The sequence below is a fragment of the Symphalangus syndactylus genome, chromosome X, assembly GCF_028878055.3.
Source record: "Symphalangus syndactylus isolate Jambi chromosome X, NHGRI_mSymSyn1-v2.1_pri, whole genome shotgun sequence".
Taxonomy (NCBI): Eukaryota; Metazoa; Chordata; class Mammalia; order Primates; family Hylobatidae; genus Symphalangus; species Symphalangus syndactylus.
In genome coordinates, this window is record NC_072447.2 from 152206237 (window position 1) to 152226040 (window position 19804).

Below are 19804 nucleotides of genomic sequence, written 5' to 3' on the forward strand. Positions count from 1 at the left end.
GGAGTACGACTGATGGATCTAAAGGTAAGTCTATGTTTTACTACATAAGAAAGGGCCAAAAGGCCTTCTAGAGTGAATGAAACATTTTTCTTGTCTACCAGCTATGAATGAGAATTCCACATCCTCTCCAGAATTTGATATTCTCAGGTATTTGAATTCTATCCATTGTACTAGGTGGGTAGAGGAATCTTAGTGCTGTTGACATTTGCATTATTAGTGAATAATTATGGTGATCATCTTTTCACGTGTGTATCTTCATTGGTGAATGTATGTGTATTTCTGCGTGTCTTCATTGGTGAATGTCTTCAAATCATTTACATCTTTAGTTGGATTCTTTGTTTTCAAAGGTTGAATGTTAAAAGTTTGGTGTTTATTCAGCATATGAGTTCTTTATCAGACATCAGATTACTAATATTTTCTCTCCATCTATATCGTTTTTTCCATTCTTCTAACAGTATTTTTTTTTTTTTTTTTTTTTTTTTTGGAGATGGAGCCTCACTCTGTCCCCCAGCCTGGAGTGCAGTGGCGTGATCTCGACTCACTGCAATCTCTACCCCCTGAGTTCAAGCGATTCTCCTGCCTCAGCCTCCCGAGTAGCTGGGATTACAGGTGCCTGCAAACGTGCCCGGCTAATTTTTGTATTTTTAGTAGAGACAGGATTTCACCATCTTGGCCAGGCTGGTCTTGAACTCCTGACCTCATGATCCACCTGCCTCAGTCTCCCAAAGTGCTGGGATGACAGGCGTGAGCCACCGTGCCCGGCTGAGATTCACAGGAAAACCAGGATCGGAGGGGTATAAGTTTGTAGGAAAGAGGTTTTTAAGTGGCAGCATCTTTGCATGATTCAAACTCTGGAGGCATATGTATAAAGTCCAAGAAACACATGAGAAAATTGTACTTCTTGGAAACTAAGGAGCTCACAAATGATGAAATGTGATTCACACCGATTTGTAAATGAGCACCCATTTGTAAGTGAGCAGGCCGAGACAGGGAGATGCAGACCTGGCTGGACTCTGGATTAATCCATTCCCATGTCTGCATTCTCTTATGGCCTCTTCCCACGTCTCCCAGGACTCTGCCACCTACTGTCAAATTAAAAATCACAGGCAGGGATACCTCTGGGTTCTGGTGTGTGGGTGTTGGGGCTCTCTGCACGCCCTGATTTCAGAGCTCTTTTGATGTCTGTGCCCAGTTGTGTCTATGGTAAGGACTTGAATCTGTTTCTTCTGATCATTCAAAGAGGTTTGTCGATGATAGCATGTGTTCTAAGATGAACACCCCAAGTGACCAGAAAAGGCTGCTTCCTAAGTTAAAACATGACATGACATCTTTTAAATTAATTTTTGGCTCCAAAAGAAAGAAGGAGAAGGAAGGAAGGGAGGGAAAGGGAGAGAGAGAGAGAGAGACGGAAGGAAGGAAGGAAGGAAGGAAGGAAGGAAGCAGAGAGAGAGAGAAAGAAAGAGAGAAAGAGAAAGAAAAAAGGAAAGGAAAGGAAAGGAAAACAAGAAAGAAAAAGTGGGGGCATAGTGGGGGAATCAAGGAAGGAAGTAAAAAACCCCACCAGATCCAGTACAGACATAAAAGCCAAACGTAAATCCTGTCCACCAGACACTAATGAGCACCCTCTAAACTGCAAACCTGTAGGACTCCTTGGTAGTATGTGTCACTGCCACAACTATCAAGGGCACTTTTTAACTCAATGACAAAGCCAGACGTGATCTCATCTGTATGTAAAGTGAAGATCCTGTTATATAAAGGCACCACCATGACAAGGAATGGCCAGCAACACAGTGTCATTGTGAACCCTCGGCCGGCAATGCTAGCAGCACAATTGGCACTCAGCGAGCAACTCCAGGTAATTTTTTTTTTTTTTTTTGAGACGGAGTCTTGCTCTGTCACCCAGGCTGGAGTGCAGTGGTGCGATCTCGGCTCGCTGCAAGCTCCGCCTCCCGGGTTCATGCCATTCTCCTGCCTCAGCCTCCCGAGTAGCTGTGACTACAGGCTCCCGCCACCACGCCCGGCTAATTTTTTGTATTTTTAGTACAGACGGGGTTTCTCTGTGTTAGCCAGGACGGTCTCCATCTCCTGAGCTTGTGATCCACCCGCCTCAGCCTCCCAAAGGGCTGGGGTTACAGATGTGAGCCACCGCGCCCAGCCAGCTCCAGATAATTTTTAATGAGCAGAGGCAGGATGTCTGAGGGGCTTCCTAAAACCCAGCACCTGCTCGAGAACCTCCTGGGCACTTTTCCAGGGAGGCGTGTTAGGCTGAAGTCTCTATCATGCAAGCCAAAGATGTCAGAGCGGGGTACTGGACTGCAAAGAAAGAAAAAGGATGGAGACCATGAAGACTTTTTTGTGCAGTCAGAAAATTACTCATTTTCTGACACATTTATTGACCAGCACGTATTCTGCCCAAATGCTCGCCTCTATGTGCTCTGGTCTGCATAGGCTGGGTACGCCTGGGCCCATCGCTAGCTGGCATGTACCGTGACATGCGGTGGCTGTGGGGGCAATGGTGGTGCAGAGCTGGGGGATGGGGGAACATGGCCATGGAGGCAGCAGGCTGTGCAGCCCCAGCAGCCACTAGGGTCACCGGTACCCAGAGATGGCAAAAGGGCAGCATGCCAGGTGCAGGAAGTCCTGTGGTGTCCATGGCAAGGGCACTAGGGGACGCTGTGGGAAGGGCCACCACAGGCCCGTAAGAATTCATCTGAGTGGGATATCCAGGGACATAGAGGAAGGGCAGTGCTGCAGGCCCAGGGACAGTGGCCACCGGAGTGACGTGAGCCTGGCTGCCCTCTGACCACTCGCCCGCCGGCTGGGTCGCTGGAGCGTTGTCACTCGCCATGGCGGGATTGGGCACCATCACAGGAGTTGCTGGTGGAGCAGAGCCACTCCTGATTTGGGTGTTGGGACCGGCCGGTTCCTGGTGTTGCAGTGTGACCTGGTCATTCTCATTCGGAGATGTGTGATCTTGTTGCTCAGTGTCTGCTGGTGCCAGACAGGATCCAGCAGCTTCTGGCTTGTCCTCCTCCTGATGTCTTGGTGCAGACTTGACGCCCACTCTTCTCTTCATCCTCACGAGGAGGTGAGGGGAGTCTCTTTGAAAGTAAGGATGGCAGTAGAACTCTAACTGTAAGTCAAAGTTTAAATAAACAAAAGGAAACTGCAAGTCACAAGGATGGACTACAACTACCAACCATCTACGCCCCTGTGCAAGAGAACTCTGCTGGCCCAGGAGGCCTTTCTGGAAAAGGTCCCAGTCCCCAAAGGAAGCTGGGGACTCGCGTTCACATCGTCAAGGTTTACCAAGTTGTGGCGGGCCTTTCCGTCTTGGAAAAAGCCTCAAAATGGCAGATTAGGGTGTCCATGGCCAGCGGAAAGGGTCTTTGAAGTTGCAGACCAGGAGGGAAGAAGATTCTGGGCCTCCCCCATGCAGTGTCGGCTGGCAACAGAATGCACCCCGGCTGGGCTGGAGGCCCTGGGCACTGGCTCTTCCACACCAGGGGCCCACCTACCAAGGGCAGCAGGAGCATCTGCACCTCCTGCGCCAGGCGCCCTTCAGCACTTCAACTTGAGCACTTCTCCAGACACCAGCTAGGGTGACAGTGGTACAAATACCAGACTCCCCTGGCCTGCTCACCTCACACGGTAAAGCGCTATGGAGTCAGGGGGACACAGCAACCACCAGACGACATGGCTGGCCCGGGGCAGGAGGACATGCAGATATGGCTACTTAGCACCTGTGATATTTTACACACTCGAGAGGGGCAGGTACCATCCTCAGCCCTCTCCCCACATTCGCTCTTAGTTCATGTCACCTCCACCCAGAGGGGGACACAAGCCCACAGTGATGGCCCCACACCCTGCCTGAGGTCGCCCACTTCCCAGGAGGCAGTCCTGGGACTTCCACCCGACCAGGCCCCAGAGCCCACCGACTTAACCCCCCCAGAGGCTTGTCGTTCATTACCTTATTCGAGATGGAGACCGGCCTGTTTGTGGAGAAAATGCGGGTGAAGGTCCTGAAAGTGCATTGACGCCATTTTCGGAAGCCATGCAAGTTTAGCTGGTGGAAGAAGCTCTTTATCGAATTTGTGGCAAACACTTTGTGTGCGACGTCCCTTTTGAGAATCTCCTTTTCAAAGAGTTTTTGATTGATCACTATACAAGTCCCACTGTCATCCCACCAGATGGACGAAAACTGGTTGCTGCTGACCAGTCTCCACAGTTTCTGCGGAAAGGGGAGGGAGAGGAGATTATCTGCTCCCTGGGGCGGGACGTCACCGTCAGGGTGCGGCCTTCTGAACGAAGCTGCCTCGGCCAGAGGTTGGAAAGCGATTTCTTCTGTCAGCAGCATGAAGTTAGGGCTCCCAGTGGACACTGGGTCGTGCCAGGCAGGGGAAGGATCTGCTGGGTGAAGGTAGGTCTCTGAGTGCAATTGGGGAGGAAAAGGCACCCTTTCCAAGCCGTGACCCTGTCCTCTCAAATTTCTTTCTTCACAGCGAGCCATGATCAATGATGGCTAGTCCTCCAACTGGCAAACTTGCTAGTGCAGTGTGGCCAGCAGCACCCCTTGGCAGTCATGTAACCAGCCCCATGACATCATAAAGGGGCTCTGACTGCCGGGGGAGGGGTGGCATCTCCACACACCCAGCAAGTTATGTAATAAAGGGCCAAGGCAGACAAGTAGCTGCCCATCTGCATGTGCACATTCCGATCCTCACAGTCATTTCAATGGGAAAGATGACACTAGTGCACAGGAGTGCCAAGGGGCCCTGCCACACCTTAGGTGCAGACCTGGAGCGGTCCTCTTGTCCTAGAGCTCCTGAGCCAGGCAGAACTACAGGAAAGCCCTGGCTCAGGAAGGTCAGAGCTCACCATCTGAGTCATGGGCCCACAGACCCCAGCACATGACTGACACTTTGAAGCACAGAATAAAGGGTAGGACAATGCCCACGGGTCAGGCTGTAGCCACGCCACCCTTTCCACCCTGTCCTAGCCAGAGGCAGCAATGTGCTCCATACAGATCCTCCTAACACACCCACACTGTCGGTCCCCAGCACGCAGATACCCGACAGCCACTTAGGCAAATGGCTTAGCTGACTGCCCCAGCACACACCGTCGCCATGCAGTCCAGTGGGGAGTCGGAGGCAGCCTTCTTCCTGCCTCTCCTCGGCCTGCACGTGTCCCCCCACCAAGCAGAGACACCCTTCTACACCCCGGGTCTCTGCAGTCACATCGTGGTGGGGCATGCAGCTGTTGGCCTTTGAGCATGTCTTGTTTTCCTTGGCCAGTGTCTCCAGAGAAACGCACATGGGTTTGTGCCTAGTGGTCCATCTCTGCAACAGTTGTTCCTTTGGGATCGGATGCTAGGAGGTCACGGGAGAGGTGTCCATCCAAAGCAGTCTCTGTGTCGTACACTGTCCCCACACACAGGGCCACCTCTGCACAGACTCCCCCGACTCGATTCTGGGCACAGAGCTCAGGGATCTTCCAGAGACTGCCACGAACCGGTGATGCCTCCACGCTTGAGACATCCTGACCGCAGGGCCCAAGATGCACTGGCTCAGGGGGTGACAGTGAGGGGTCTGCAAACAGACTGCTGATGCTGGTGTCTCAACCTGGCCGCTGCCGAGCTGTGTGACTTGGGCACGTCACTTAACCTCTCTCGGCCTCCGTCTCCTCCCGGGGATAAGAGTAGTAGCACCTGCTTCCCGGGGCTGTGAGGATCCAGTGGGACGTATAGGCTTGCAGGGCGGACTCCTCTGCTCAAGAGACATGATGACTCTGGTCAAGGCAGCAGTCAGGAGCGTGGGCAGGAGCTGGGTGATGGAGAACCCACAGGCCTGGGGAGAGAGGGAGTGTGTGAGAGACTTCAGCTGAGAACCGAACCTTGGAGGTTCTAACAAAGGCTGACTTACAGGTCTTCTTCAGTGCTGCTCTGGGGCCTCTTGGGGCTCCTGTCCTCCTGGTCAGCCTGTCCCCTGAGAATCTGAAGGAGGAAGTGAGAGGGCTACTCAGCGTGCAGCTAGCCTGCAGAGATCAAGGCTCTATGAGTGACAGTAGGGTGAATGGGGCCAGGTGCTATGGGGTCCCATGTGTGCTGGGGCAGGTGGGGCCCTTGGTGCACATTCAGGGTGAACACTTCACCTTCACTGCTGACACTGCCTGGGCCTCCTCTGCTCTGTGACCTGAGGACACTGTCTCAGACCAAGGCCTGACTGCTTCCTGGAGCTCCCGGAAGAGGAATCGAGGGGCCCTTAGGCTGCAGACTGCAGGTAGAGCCCCGGTCCCTCAGTGCTGTCAAGAGGGCGGGCAGGACACTCTTGAGTTCTACACACCTTTGGGGCAGATGGTCCCCTCTGCGCTCACTCAGGGCCCTCACCTTTCTCCTGGCAGGGACTGGACTCCACTCCTCTACTCGCCTGAGAATCTCTCGGATCAAGAGCTCACATCCCTGATATGGAACAGAAGGACATGCCCCAACCAACATCTGCCCACACCTGCCCAGGGTTTCCTCGGAAGTACAGTAAGAGATGTCCAAATTCAATGGGGTCCATGTGTCCTGGGGTGAGGATACTGCCCGGTCCTCATCTTGATGCCTGCAGGGTCTGGAACCCTCCCCCTGTTGACCTGAGGCCCTATCTCCAGGAGACACCTGAAGAGGAAGTGAGGGGAGTCCATCCACCCAGCGGCTTCCCTCAGCTGACAGAAGGGGCAGGGTGGGGCTAGGTCCTCTGTGTTTGGTGAGTGGGGTCCCCTCAGTCTGCACCTGGACTCCTGGCAGGGCCTGGGACCCTCCCTCTGCTGACTTGAGTGCAGCCCCCTCAGACCAAGGCCAGCCCTCCCTGACACCAATGATCCCAGGATAAAGGAGGGACCTCAGCAGACAGTCCTGCCTGGGTTCTCTGGGGTGACAGTAGGGGCAGGGCAAACTCTCTTGATCTGAGAGTTTCTCTGGCCTGGAGGTACCCTCAATCCTCCCTTAGGTTCCTCACCTGGACTGCTCTCCAATCCTGGGACCACTGTGTCTGTTGAACACAGTGCCTCCCTGTTTTGTCCACACACCCTCTGAGAACAAAGTCCTCACCTCCCTGAGATCCAGAAACAGAGGTGAGGAGGCCCCACATCTGTCACCCCTGCGTGGGGTGTCCACGGCTGACCCCACCAGCTGAATCCTTCAGGTATGAGGTGGGTGTTCCAAAGTCCTCCTGTGGGTTATTCATCTTTACTTCTGCTGGGGCTTCTACTTACTCGACCCTCAAACCCTTGAGATGAGCAGACATCTCCCTTGACACCAATGCCTCATCCCCCTGAGGGCTCCTCAACTTCCTGCCGTGGTGCAAGTGAGCTTGCCACTTAGCACCATCCCTGATCAGCTACCCCCCCGGCCCCCACATCTAAGAACAGAATTCACCTAGACTCTGTGGGGTGGCTTCTTTCTGGGTTGGGGGTACCTCCATTCCTCATGAACGGGGCAAACCTCGGGTCCTGCTGATCCTGGGAGTCCTCCTTCTACTGACCAGGTGTGGAGCCCTCTGTTGAATCTTTCAGTGCCCTCTGGGATCAAGGTACTCACCTCCCTCAGACCTCTCACCCCTAGTCACGACGGGAGAAATGAGACCATGCCTCATGCCATTCCTGCCTGGGGCCACCTGGGGCTGAGAACAGGTGACACCAGTGTCTGTGAGGTCCTTTCTTTTCTGAGAGCGTGGAGGTACCTTCTTACCTTCAGTCCTCACCAAACTTCCTCCCCGTCACTCCTGGAAGACCCTGGATTCCACCCTGTGCTGACCAGGTGTGGCTCCCTCTGCTGAGCTGAGGAAACCCCTCGGACCAAGGCCCCCACCTCCCTGAGACCTGGGAGGCAGAAGTGAGGGGGCACCTCATGGTCACTCATGCATGAGATACCCAAGGCTGACCAAAGGAGCAGGTTTCAGGGGGCCTCGTCGGTCTCGGTGTCCTCTAGGTATTCATATTTGCTCCTCACAGAATCTGGCCCCTTCCATTTTGCTGAACCAGAGATGAGTCTTGCAGACCAAGGCCAATTTCTCCCTTAGACCCTCTTTGAGAAAGTGTGTGTTGGGGGTGGACAGGGCACTTCCCTTCCTCACAGTCCTGCCTGGGGCCTCCCAAGACTGACAGCAGGGGCAGGTTTCCTAGGTCTGGGATGAGAGGTCTGGTGAATCCTTCCTCAGGCCTCTGGGACTCCTCCTTCTGCTCACCTGAGGCCCCACTCCTCGTACCACAGCCCTGTCCCCATTGACACCCGATCCCACCAGCCACAATGCACCACATGTGGCCACCGTGCCCGGGATCACCCAGGCCAGGATCCCCACCGAGCTGGACTCCAGGGTCCCCTCTGTCCTCTGTCTTGTTCCTTCCCTGGTCTCCTAGAGGGCTGGGCCCCACCCCTCTGTGGACCTGAGTCTCTATCTGTCGGATTCCCGAGGCTGAATGAGGAGGGGCCTCGGTCTCAGATAGGGGCCGGGTGGGCCCCTTGTCCTGGGGTACTGGGTCCGCTCAGGCCTTCCTTGTCTCCCAGCAGGACCCGGACCCTCCCTCTATTCTCCCGCGGCCATGCTAACGATACCAACCCCCTTCCCTCGGTCAGCCCAGGATGCAGATATCAGGATCCGCTTCCCTGACCGCCATGCCCGGAACGTCCCAGGGTTGACTGCAGGGGCAGTGACTCCCTCTGTGGGGCCTCAGCCCTCCCTCAGGGTCCTGGCCCTGATGCCTGGCAGAGCCTGGCCCCTGCCCTCTCCCAACCAGTCCTGCCCTGGTCACACCAAGCTCTGACCCAGAGTCCCCTGGGGCTTAAGCAGTGAGGTGGCGAAGGGTGGCCCAGCCCGAGAAGTCCACCCCCGGGTGGTCCAGGGCTGGCAGCAGGGGTGGTGCTGGATTATTTGGGGCCCTCTATCTGGGGTGGGGGCGTCCTCAGTCCTCCCTCAGCGTCTCACCTTGCCTCCCCACAGAGCCTGGGCCCGCTTCCCTCTGCCGATCTTCAGCCACCACTCAGAACCAAGCCCTTGCTACTCTCTGACCCCCAGTGCGCAAGTCAGAGGCCTTACATCCGGGCACCCGGAGCTTCCCTGGGTTGACAGCAGGGGCCAAACCGGATTCTGCCACGGGAGACTTGGGGGTGGGGTGGAGTGGGGGGTTGAGGATGGAGGTGGGGAACCTGAGACTGTAGGTCATGGTGGTGGTGGCTGGGTTAGGGGTGTGGAGGCATTCAGCCCTCCCTCAGGGTTCTGAACTTGATGCCAGTCAGAGCCTGGGCCCAGCCTGATAAGCCCGACTCCGCCAGGTCAGGTTGTCCAGGGCTGGCACAGGGGCCGTGCTGTATTATTTGGGGTCCTCTATCTGGGGTGGGTGTTCTTGAGTCCTCTCTCAGGGTCTCACCTTGCCTCCTCACAGAGCCTGGGCCCGCTTCCCTCGGCCGATATCGACCCACCGCTCACAGCGAGACCCCCTGCTACTCTCTGACACCCAGCGTGCAAGTCACTGGCCTTACATCCGGGCACCTGGGGCTTCCCTGGGTTGACAACAGAGGTGGAACCAGATTCTGCCGCGGGAGAGTTGAGGGTGGGGTGGAGTTTAGGGTGGGGTGGGGTGGGGTGGGGTGTAGAGTGGGGCTGAGGATGGGGCTGGGGAACCTGGGGCTGTAGGTCATGGTTCGGTGGGGGGGGGGGGCAGCCCTCCCTCAGGGTCCTGACCTTGATGCCGCGCAGAGCCTGGGCCCTGCCCTCTCCTAACCAGCCCTGCCCTGGTCACACCAAGCTCTCACTCCAGAGTGCCCAGCAGCTTGAGCGGCGGAGGGAGGGGGTCGGCCCAGCCTCACAAGTCAGCCCCAGATCAGCCCCCGGGTGGTACAGGGCTGGGAGCGGAGAAGGCACTTGGTTCTTTGGGGTCCTCTATCTGGGGCGGGGGCATTCTCAGTCTTCCCTCAGCACCTCACCTTGACTCCTCACAGAGCCTGGGCCCGCTTCCCTCCACCGGTATGAAGCCGCCCCTCAGAAGGAGGCCTCTCCCTTCTCTCTGACCCCAGTGCGCGTGTCAGTGACGTCACATCCGGCCTCTAAGCCTGGGGCTTCCCTGGGTTGACAGTAGGGGCTGAATCGGGTTCTGGTGGAGTAAGGGTGGGGATGGGGATAGGGGCCCTCAGTCATCCCTCAGAGGGTCCTGACCTTGATACCTGGGTCTGGATCCCCATTTTCTGCCGATTGGGTGTGCTCCTCTCAGACCAAGTCTCTGACTCCCAGTCGCATGAGGTGGCAGTGAGGGGAGGGGTGTGGTCGGGGTGACGACATTGCCAGGGTCTTCCAGGGCTGACAGGAAGGGCTGAGCTGGATTCTGTGGCCCCTCTATGTGGGGAGGGTGGACCTTCAGTCTCTACTCAGGAGGGTTCTCCTCCTGGCTCCTGGCTCTTCGATGAAGTGATGGGTGGGAGATGATCCGTTTATGTCACCTTTGAGCATTTGTCCAGCTGCACGCGTTGCAGAGAATGGCTGCGGGTCCAAGGCTAGATGCTCCCTGGGGGGCTGCAGCACCTGTGATTGTAGGACCTCTGAGAGAAGATGCACACCTTCCCATGGGGGCTCCTCCCCAGCCAGAGCTAGACTTTGCAAACCTTTTGTCCTAAAAGGTTTATTTTTACACGGAAGAGGCTGAGCAGCAGCAAGAGATTTGGAGAAGCCATGTGTTTTGAAGGTATCGAACACAGCAGAGTCCAGATTAGTGATTTTCATATTTTAATCCTCATTCATATGGTAATAAATTTTACATTGTATGTGTACATTAGATATAGTATATGTACATTTTGTTTATATCTACGTTTATATACATACCTGTTTTAGACATTATGTACATTTATGCTTATATGTATATATACATGCATATATATCTTTATATCATAGATGTATAATTATATATACTTACGTGTATATATCTTTAGATACATATTCGTTTGTATTTGTAGACTTTATACTATATATATGCACACATATTTTATTAATATCTACTCATAGTATGTGGCCTTCACACATACTTACTATTCTATTCCTAGTTCATTCTTTATATTCCATTAAAATAATAATTTCGTGGAAGGCTGGTCTTCTCCTACTAAGTTTGTTTCAGGTGGTTGTTAGCAGAACTCTGGAGCCATAGTGTCTCAATCAACTCAAATTTCCTGGTGTCGTGATATTACCCCACGGCTACTGGCATCAGATTCTGTGGCGCTGCCTCAGATTGCGCAATGATGTGGGGTGGAATGTTAAACACTTTCTCCTATCCATCCTGTAATCTGCCATCTATGCAGGGTACAGACCTCCTCGATTTCCCTGCTGCTCCCTGGACCCAAAACACAAGTACTAGTTTAGCACAGGCTTCAGTCATCCCCAGGGCTTTCTCTGTTTTGATGTTTTTTTTTTTTTTTTTTAATCTTTTCCCTTCTATATTTTTCCGGGGTTGATTTGGGGAGCAGAGCACAGCAACCTGAGCTTGGTTGTCACTTTGGCAATGACAGTTAAGGCACTCACTCTGTATTTAATTTAAGTAGCGTTTACATCTTTGCCATATTCTGTTCCCCATCAAGGAATATGGTATACAGATCCATTTACTTGAGATTATTTCCTGAGTCTATCAGCAACTTTGCACAGTTGCTTCCATGAAGGTCTTGTTAGGCTCTTCTTACTTCCATTTTGGATTTTAATGCTGCTGTGAATGGTATATTTTCTATTTTCTATTTTATGCACTAAGTTGCTTCTGTGTGGCAAGGCTCATGATTTTGCTGTAATCACCTTCTATATGACGTTTTCTGAAGTCTTTTATTCATTTGAATATTCAATGTGTCTATTCCTTTGAATTTTCTATGTAGATAATCATATAGTTAACAAATACTATTTCTTAGCAGTCTTCATATCTCATTTTCATTTTGACATCCATAGCTCTGTCTCTTTTTCATTTTCATATTCACTGCAGATGTAGGTGGTAGTGGTGACAGCATAGGTCAACGACTTGTCACTGCCGTGAATGGCAGAGCTTCTGACATTTCACATTTATGTATGCTTGCTGCCGATTTGAGGAAATGGAAGTTCCTTTTAATGTTAGTTTGCTTAACATTGTTAATTTGTACTTACATAGAATTCATTTCAGAGCCTTTGCCTGTACCCATTGCCATGACTGAATGTTTTTTTCTAGTCTATCTTGTATGCAGGGAATTAGAATTGAATTTTTTTCTAACATTTCATCGTATTTTTATTCCATGCATACAGGCGGCTTGTTCGTTTAATCCACTGTTGTGTTGGATATGTGATTATCTGTTTATGACATTTGCTGTGATATGTGTGAACACTTGCCTCACAAATTCTTTTCATGAGTGCTCGGGTGCCTTCATCTGTTTATGAATCTAGGAGAGCGAGCCTGGGAGAATGAGTTAAACAATTGCCCATTTTGGATGCATTGGAAGAGTTGAGATAAGACAGTGATTCATTTTCCCTTGCCACTTGGCTGAACGGGCCTCCAAAATTTCCTGTCCTGGAATATTTGAGGGTAGATTGAACTTTGAATACACTTTCAGTTTGTGGAAGTACCATTGGTTTTATCCATTCACCTCTTCAAGGACATCTTGGTTGGTGATTATGAATAAACTACTATATACATTCGTGTACACGATCTTCCATGTGAGAACCAAAGTTTCCAATTCACTTAGGTAAAACCTAGGAGTACGACTGATGGATCTAAAGGTAAGTCTATGTTTTACTACATAAGAAAGGGCCAAAAGGCCTTCTAGAGTGAATGAAACATTTTTCTTGTCTACCAGCTATGAATGAGAATTCCACATCCTCTCCAGAATTTGATATTCTCAGGTATTTGAATTCTATCCATTGTACTAGGTGGGTAGAGGAATCTTAGTGCTGTTGACATTTGCATTATTAGTGAATAATTATGGTGATCATCTTTTCACGTGTGTATCTTCATTGGTGAATGTATGTGTATTTCTGCGTGTCTTCATTGGTGAATGTCTTCAAATCATTTACATCTTTAGTTGGATTCTTTGTTTTCAAAGGTTGAATGTTAAAAGTTTGGTGTTTATTCAGCATATGAGTTCTTTATCAGACATCAGATTACTAATATTTTCTCTCCATCTATATCGTTTTTTCCATTCTTCTAACAGTATTTTTTTTTTTTTTTTTTTTTTTTGGAGATGGAGCCTCACTCTGTCCCCCAGCCTGGAGTGCAGTGGCGTGATCTCGACTCACTGCAATCTCTACCCCCTGAGTTCAAGCGATTCTCCTGCCTCAGCCTCCCGAGTAGCTGGGATTACAGGTGCCTGCAAACGTGCCCGGCTAATTTTTGTATTTTTAGTAGAGACAGGATTTCACCATCTTGGCCAGGCTGGTCTTGAACTCCTGACCTCATGATCCACCTGCCTCAGTCTCCCAAAGTGCTGGGATGACAGGCGTGAGCCACCGTGCCCGGCTGAGATTCACAGGAAAACCAGGATCGGAGGGGTATAAGTTTGTAGGAAAGAGGTTTTTAAGTGGCAGCATCTTTGCATGATTCAAACTCTGGAGGCATATGTATAAAGTCCAAGAAACACATGAGAAAATTGTACTTCTTGGAAACTAAGGAGCTCACAAATGATGAAATGTGATTCACACCGATTTGTAAATGAGCACCCATTTGTAAGTGAGCAGGCCGAGACAGGGAGATGCAGACCTGGCTGGACTCTGGATTAATCCATTCCCATGTCTGCATTCTCTTATGGCCTCTTCCCACGTCTCCCAGGACTCTGCCACCTACTGTCAAATTAAAAATCACAGGCAGGGATACCTCTGGGTTCTGGTGTGTGGGTGTTGGGGCTCTCTGCACGCCCTGATTTCAGAGCTCTTTTGATGTCTGTGCCCAGTTGTGTCTATGGTAAGAACTTGAATCTGTTTCTTCTGATCATTCAAAGAGGTTTGTCGATGATAGCATGTGTTCTAAGATGAACACCCCAAGTGACCAGAAAAGGCTGCTTCCTAAGTTAAAACATGACATGACATCTTTTAAATTAATTTTTGGCTCCAAAAGAAAGAAGGAGAAGGAAGGAAGGGAGGGAAAGGGAGAGAGAGAGAGAGAGATGGAAGGAAGGAAGGAAGGAAGGAAGGAAGGAAGGAAGGAAGGAAGGAAGCAGAGAGAGAGAGAAAGAAAGAGAGAAAGAGAAAGAAAAAAGGAAAGGAAAGGAAAGGAAAACAAGAAAGAAAAAGTGGGGGCATAGTGGGGGAATCAAGGAAGGAAGTAAAAAACCCCACCAGATCCAGTACAGACATAAAAGCCAAACGTAAATCCTGTCCACCAGACACTAATGAGCACCCTCTAAACTGCAAACCTGTAGGACTCCTTGGTAGTATGTGTCACCGCCACAACTATCAAGGGCACTTTTTAACTCAATGACAAAGCCAGACGTGATCTCATCTGTATGTAAAGTGAAGATCCTGTTATATAAAGGCACCACCATGACAAGGAATGGCCAGCAACACAGTGTCATTGTGAACCCTCGGCCGGCAATGCTAGCAGCACAATTGGCACTCAGCGAGCAACTCCAGGTAATTTTTTTTTTTTTTTTTTGAGACGGAGTCTTGCTCTGTCACCCAGGCTGGAGTGCAGTGGTGCGATCTCGGCTCGCTGCAAGCTCCGCCTCCCGGGTTCATGCCATTCTCCTGCCTCAGCCTCCCGAGTAGCTGTGACTACAGGCTCCCGCCACCACGCCCGGCTAATTTTTTGTATTTTTAGTACAGACGGGGTTTCTCCGTGTTAGCCAGGACGGTCTCCATCTCCTGAGCTTGTGATCCACCCGCCTCAGCCTCCCAAAGTGCTGGGGTTACAGATGTGAGCCACCGCGCCCAGCCAGCTCCAGATAATTTTTAATGAGCAGAGGCAGGATGTCTGAGGGGCTTCCTAAAACTCAGCAACTTCTCGAGAACCTCCTGGGCACTTTTCCAGGGAGGCGTGTTAGGCTGAAGTCTCTATCATGCAAGCCAAAGATGTCAGAGCGGGGTACTGGACTGCAAAGAAAGAAAAAGGATGGAGACCATGAAGACTTTTTTGTGCAGTCAGAAAATTACTCATTTTCTGACACATTTATTGACCAGCACGTATTCTGCCCAAATGCTCGCCTCTATGTGCTCTGGTCTGCATAGGCTGGGTACGCCTGGGCCCATCGCTAGCTGGCATATACCGTGACATGCGGTGGCTGTGGGGGCAATGGTGGTGCAGAGCTGGGGGATGGGGGAACATGGCCATGGAGGCAGCAGGCTGTGCAGCCCCAGCAGCCACTAGGGTCACCGGTACCCAGAGATGGCAAAAGGGCAGCATGCCAGGTGCAGGAAGTCCTGTGGTGTCCATGGCAAGGGCACTAGGGGACGCTGTGGGAAGGGCCACCACAGGCCCGTAAGAATTCATCTGAGTGGGATATCCAGGGACATAGAGGAAGGGCAGTGCTGCAGGCCCAGGGACAGTGGCCACCGGAGTGACGTGAGCCTGGCTGCCCTCTGACCACTCGCCCGCCGGCTGGGTCGCTGGAGCGTTGTCACTCGCCATGGCGGGATTGGGCACCATCACAGGAGTTGCTGGTGGAGCAGAGCCACTCCTGATTTGGGTGTTGGGACCGGCCGGTTCCTGGTGTTGCAGTGTGACCTGGTCATTCTCATTCGGAGATGTGTGATCTTGTTGCTCAGTGTCTGCTGGTGCCAGACAGGATCCAGCAGCTTCTGGCTTGTCCTCCTCCTGATGTCTTGGTGCAGACTTGACGCCCACTCTTCTCTTCATCCTCACGAGGAGGTGAGGGGAGTCTCTTTGAAAGTAAGGATGGCAGTAGAACTCTAACTGTAAGTCAAAGTTTAAATAAACAAAAGGAAACTGCAAGTCACAAGGATGGACTACAACTACCAACCATCTACGCCCCTGTGCAAGAGAACTCTGCTGGCCCAGGAGGCCTTTCTGGAAAAGGTCCCAGTCCCCAAAGGAAGCTGGGGACTCGCGTTCACATCGTCAAGGTTTACCAAGTTGTGGCGGGCCTTTCCGTCTTGGAAAAAGCCTCAAAATGGCAGATTAGGGTGTCCATGGCCAGCGGAAAGGGTCTTTGAAGTTGCAGACCAGGAGGGAAGAAGATTCTGGGCCTCCCCCATGCAGTGTCGGCTGGCAACAGAATGCACCCCGGCTGGGCTGGAGGCCCTGGGCACTGGCTCTTCCACACCAGGGGCCCACCTACCAAGGGCAGCAGGAGCATCTGCACCTCCTGCGCCAGGCGCCCTTCAGCACTTCAACTTGAGCACTTCTCCAGACACCAGCTAGGGTGACAGTGGTACAAATACCAGACTCCCCTGGCCTGCTCACCTCACACGGTAAAGCGCTATGGAGTCAGGGGGACACAGCAACCACCAGACGACATGGCTGGCCCGGGGCAGGAGGACATGCAGATATGGCTACTTAGCACCTGTGATATTTTACACACTCGAGAGGGGCAGGTACCATCCTCAGCCCTCTCCCCACATTCGCTCTTAGTTCATGTCACCTCCACCCAGAGGGGGACACAAGCCCACAGTGATGGCCCCACACCCTGCCTGAGGTCGCCCACTTCCCAGGAGGCAGTCCTGGGACTTCCACCCGACCAGGCCCCAGAGCCCACCGACTTAACCCCCCCAGAGGCTTGTCGTTCATTACCTTATTCGAGATGGAGACCGGCCTGTTTGTGGAGAAAATGCGGGTGAAGGTCCTGAAAGCGCATTGACGCCATTTTCGGAAGCCATGCAAGTTTAGCTGGTGGAAGAAGCTCTTTATCGAATTTGTGGCAAACACTTTGTGTGCGACGTCCCTTTTGAGAATCTCCTTTTCAAAGAGTTTTTGATTGATCACTATACAAGTCCCACTGTCATCCCACCAGATGGACGAAAACTGGTTGCTGCTGACCAGTCTCCACAGTTTCTGCGGAAAGGGGAGGGAGAGGAGATTATCTGCTCCCTGGGGCGGGACGTCACCGTCAGGGTGCGGCCTTCTGAACGAAGCTGCCTCGGCCAGAGGTTGGAAAGCGATTTCTTCTGTCAGCAGCATGAAGTTAGGGCTCCCAGTGGACACTGGGTCGTGCCAGGCAGGGGAAGGATCTGCTGGGTGAAGGTAGGTCTCTGAGTGCAATTGGGGAGGAAAAGGCACCCTTTCCAAGCCGTGACCCTGTCCTCTCAAATTTCTTTCTTCACAGCGAGCCATGATCAATGATGGCTAGTCCTCCAACTGGCAAACTTGCTAGTGCAGTGTGGCCAGCAGCACCCCTTGGCAGTCATGTAACCAGCCCCATGACATCATAAAGGGGCTCTGACTGCCGGGGGAGGGGTGGCATCTCCACACACCCAGCAAGTTATGTAATAAAGGGCCAAGGCAGACAAGTAGCTGCCCATCTGCATGTGCACATTCCGATCCTCACAGTCATTTCAATGGGAAAGATGACACTAGTGCACAGGAGTGCCAAGGGGCCCTGCCACACCTTAGGTGCAGACCTGGAGCGGTCCCCTTGTCCTAGAGCTCCTGAGCCAGGCAGAACTACAGGAAAGCCCTGGCTCAGGAAGGTCAGAGCTCACCATCTGAGTCATGGGCCCACAGACCCCAGCACATGACTGACACTTTGAAGCACAGAATAAAGGGTAGGACAATGCCCACGGGTCAGGCTGTAGCCACGCCACCCTTTCCACCCTGTCCTAGCCAGAGGCAGCAATGTGCTCCATACAGATCCTCCTAACACACCCACACTGTCGGTCCCCAGCACGCAGATACCCGACAGCCACTTAGGCAAATGGCTTAGCTGACTGCCCCAGCACACACCGTCGCCATGCAGTCCAGTGGGGAGTCGGAGGCAGCCTTCTTCCTGCCTCTCCTCGGCCTGCACGTGTCCCCCCACCAAGCAGAGACACCCTTCTACACCCCGGGTCTCTGCAGTCACATCGTGGTGGGGCATGCAGCTGTTGGCCTTTGAGCATGTCTTGTTTTCCTTGGCCAGTGTCTCCAGAGAAACGCACATGGGTTTGTGCCTAGTGGTCCATCTCTGCAACAGTTGTTCCTTTGGGATCGGATGCTAGGAGGTCACGGGAGAGGTGTCCATCCAAAGCAGTGTCTGTGTCGTACACTGTCCCCACACACAGGGCCACCTCTGCACAGACTCCCCCGACTCGATTCTGGGCACAGAGCTCAGGGATCTTCCAGAGACTGCCACGAACCGGTGATGCCTCCACGCTTGAGACACCCTGACCGCAGGGCCCAAGATGCACTGGCTCAGGGGGTGACAGTGAGGGGTCTGCAAACAGACTGCTGATGCTGGTGTCTCAACCTGGCCGCTGCCGAGCTGTGTGACTTGGGCACGTCACTTAACCTCTCTCGGCCTCCGTCTCCTCCCGGGGATAAGAGTAGTAGCACCTGCTTCCCGGGGCTGTGAGGATCCAGTGGGACGTATAGGCTTGCAGGGCGGACTCCTCTGCTCAAGAGACATGATGACTCTGGTCAAGGCAGCAGTCAGGAGCGTGGGCAGGAGCTGGGTGATGGAGAACCCACAGGCCTGTGGAGAGAGGGAGTGTGTGAGAGACTTCAGCTGAGAACCGAACCTTGGAGGTTCTAACAAAGGCTGACTTACAGGTCTTCTTCAGTGCTGCTCTGGGGCCTCTTGGGGCTCCTGTCCTCCTGGTCAGCCTGTCCCCTGAGAATCTGAAGGAGGAAGTGAGAGGGCTACTCAGCGTGCAGCTAGCCTGCAGAGATCAAGGCTCTATGAGTGACAGTAGGGTGAATGGGGCCAGGTGCTATGGGGTCCCATGTGTGCTGGGGCAGGTGGGGCCCTTGGTGCACATTCAGGGTGAACACTTCACCTTCACTGCTGACACTGCCTGGGCCTCCTCTGCTCTGTGACCTGAGGACACTGTCTCAGACCAAGGCCTGACTGCTTCCTGGAGCTCCCGGAAGAGGAATCGAGGGGCCCTTAGGCTGCAGACTGCAGGTAGAGCCCCGGTCCCTCAGTGCTGTCAAGAGGGCGGGCAGGACACTCTTGAGTTCTACACACCTTTGGGGCAGATGGTCCCCTCTGCGCTCACTCAGGGCCCTCACCTTTCTCCTGGCAGGGACTGGACTCCACTCCTCTACTCGCCTGAGAATCTCTCGGATCAAGAGCTCACATCCCTGATATGGAACAGAAGGACATGCCCCAACCAACATCTGCCCACACCTGCCCAGGGTTTCCTCGGAAGTACAGTAAGAGATGTCCAAATTCAATGGGGTCCATGTGTCCTGGGGTGAGGATACTGCCCGGTCCTCATCTTGATGCCTGCAGGGTCTGGAACCCTCCCCCTGTTGACCTGAGGCCCTATCTCCAGGAGACACCTGAAGAGGAAGTGAGGGGAGTCCATCCACCCAGCGGCTTCCCTCAGCTGACAGAAGGGGCAGGGTGGGGCTAGGTCCTCTGTGTTTGGTGAGTGGGGTCCCCTCAGTCTGCACCTGGACTCCTGGCAGGGCCTGGGACCCTCCCTCTGCTGACTTCAGTGCAGCGCCCTCAGACCAAGGCCAGCCCTCCCTGACACCAATGATCCCAGGATAAAGGAGGGACCTCAGCAGACAGTCCTGCCCGGGTTCTCTGGGGTGACAGTAGGGGCAGGGCAAACTCTCTTGATCTGAGAGTTTCTCTGGCCTGGAGGTACCCTCAATCCTCCCTTAGGTTCCTCACCTGGACTGCTCTCCAATCCTGTGACCACTGTGTCTGTTGAACACAGTGCCTCCCTGTTTTGTCCACACA

At 52.9% G+C, this 19804-nt stretch overlaps 2 protein-coding genes across 3 annotated transcripts; both read right to left on the minus strand.

The window, feature by feature from the left end:
- Window positions 1-2233: 2233 nt before the first annotated feature.
- LOC129476047 (heat shock transcription factor, X-linked) lies at window positions 2234-10042 on the minus strand. Of its 2 annotated transcripts, XM_063634926.1 has the most exons (4): window positions 9962-10042; window positions 5922-5992; window positions 3971-5846; window positions 2234-3133 (listed from the first exon to the last, which is right to left on the minus strand). In XM_063634926.1, exons 3-4 carry the CDS (start codon window positions 4508-4510, stop codon window positions 2390-2392), a joined length of 1284 nt encoding a protein of 427 aa, XP_063490996.1. In that variant the 5' UTR covers window positions 4511-5846; window positions 5922-5992; window positions 9962-10042; the 3' UTR covers window positions 2234-2389. The 2 variants fall into 2 exon arrangements, with proteins under 2 accessions (XP_063490996.1, XP_055124598.1); XM_055268623.2 differs by lacking the exon at window positions 5922-5992.
- On the minus strand, window positions 8821-19024 carry LOC129475434 (heat shock transcription factor, X-linked-like). The gene is made up of 8 exons (XM_055267477.2): window positions 18888-19024; window positions 18659-18729; window positions 16708-18583; window positions 15224-15870; window positions 10047-10128; window positions 9518-9665; window positions 9075-9212; window positions 8821-8882 (listed from the first exon to the last, which is right to left on the minus strand). Exons 3-8 carry the CDS (start codon window positions 17245-17247, stop codon window positions 8821-8823), a joined length of 1617 nt encoding a protein of 538 aa, XP_055123452.1. The 5' UTR covers window positions 17248-18583; window positions 18659-18729; window positions 18888-19024.
- Window positions 19025-19804: the final 780 nt, after the last annotated feature.

Coding starts and splice junctions, on each gene's coding strand:
- LOC129476047 (XM_055268623.2), bottom strand. CDS start 4,510: ATGGCTCGCTGTGAAGAAAGAAATTTGAGAGGACAGGGTCACGGCTTG. Junction 3,134..3,970: donor CGGTCTCCATCTCGAATAAG/GTAATGAACGAC, acceptor TTTGACTTACAG/TTAGAGTTCTACTGCCATCC.
- LOC129475434 (XM_055267477.2), bottom strand. CDS start 17,247: ATGGCTCGCTGTGAAGAAAGAAATTTGAGAGGACAGGGTCACGGCTTG. Junction 15,871..16,707: donor CGGTCTCCATCTCGAATAAG/GTAATGAACGAC, acceptor TTTGACTTACAG/TTAGAGTTCTACTGCCATCC. Junction 9,666..10,046: donor TCACTGACACGCGCACTGGG/GTCAGAGAGAAG, acceptor CATGACCTACAG/CCCCAGGTTCCCCAGCCCCA.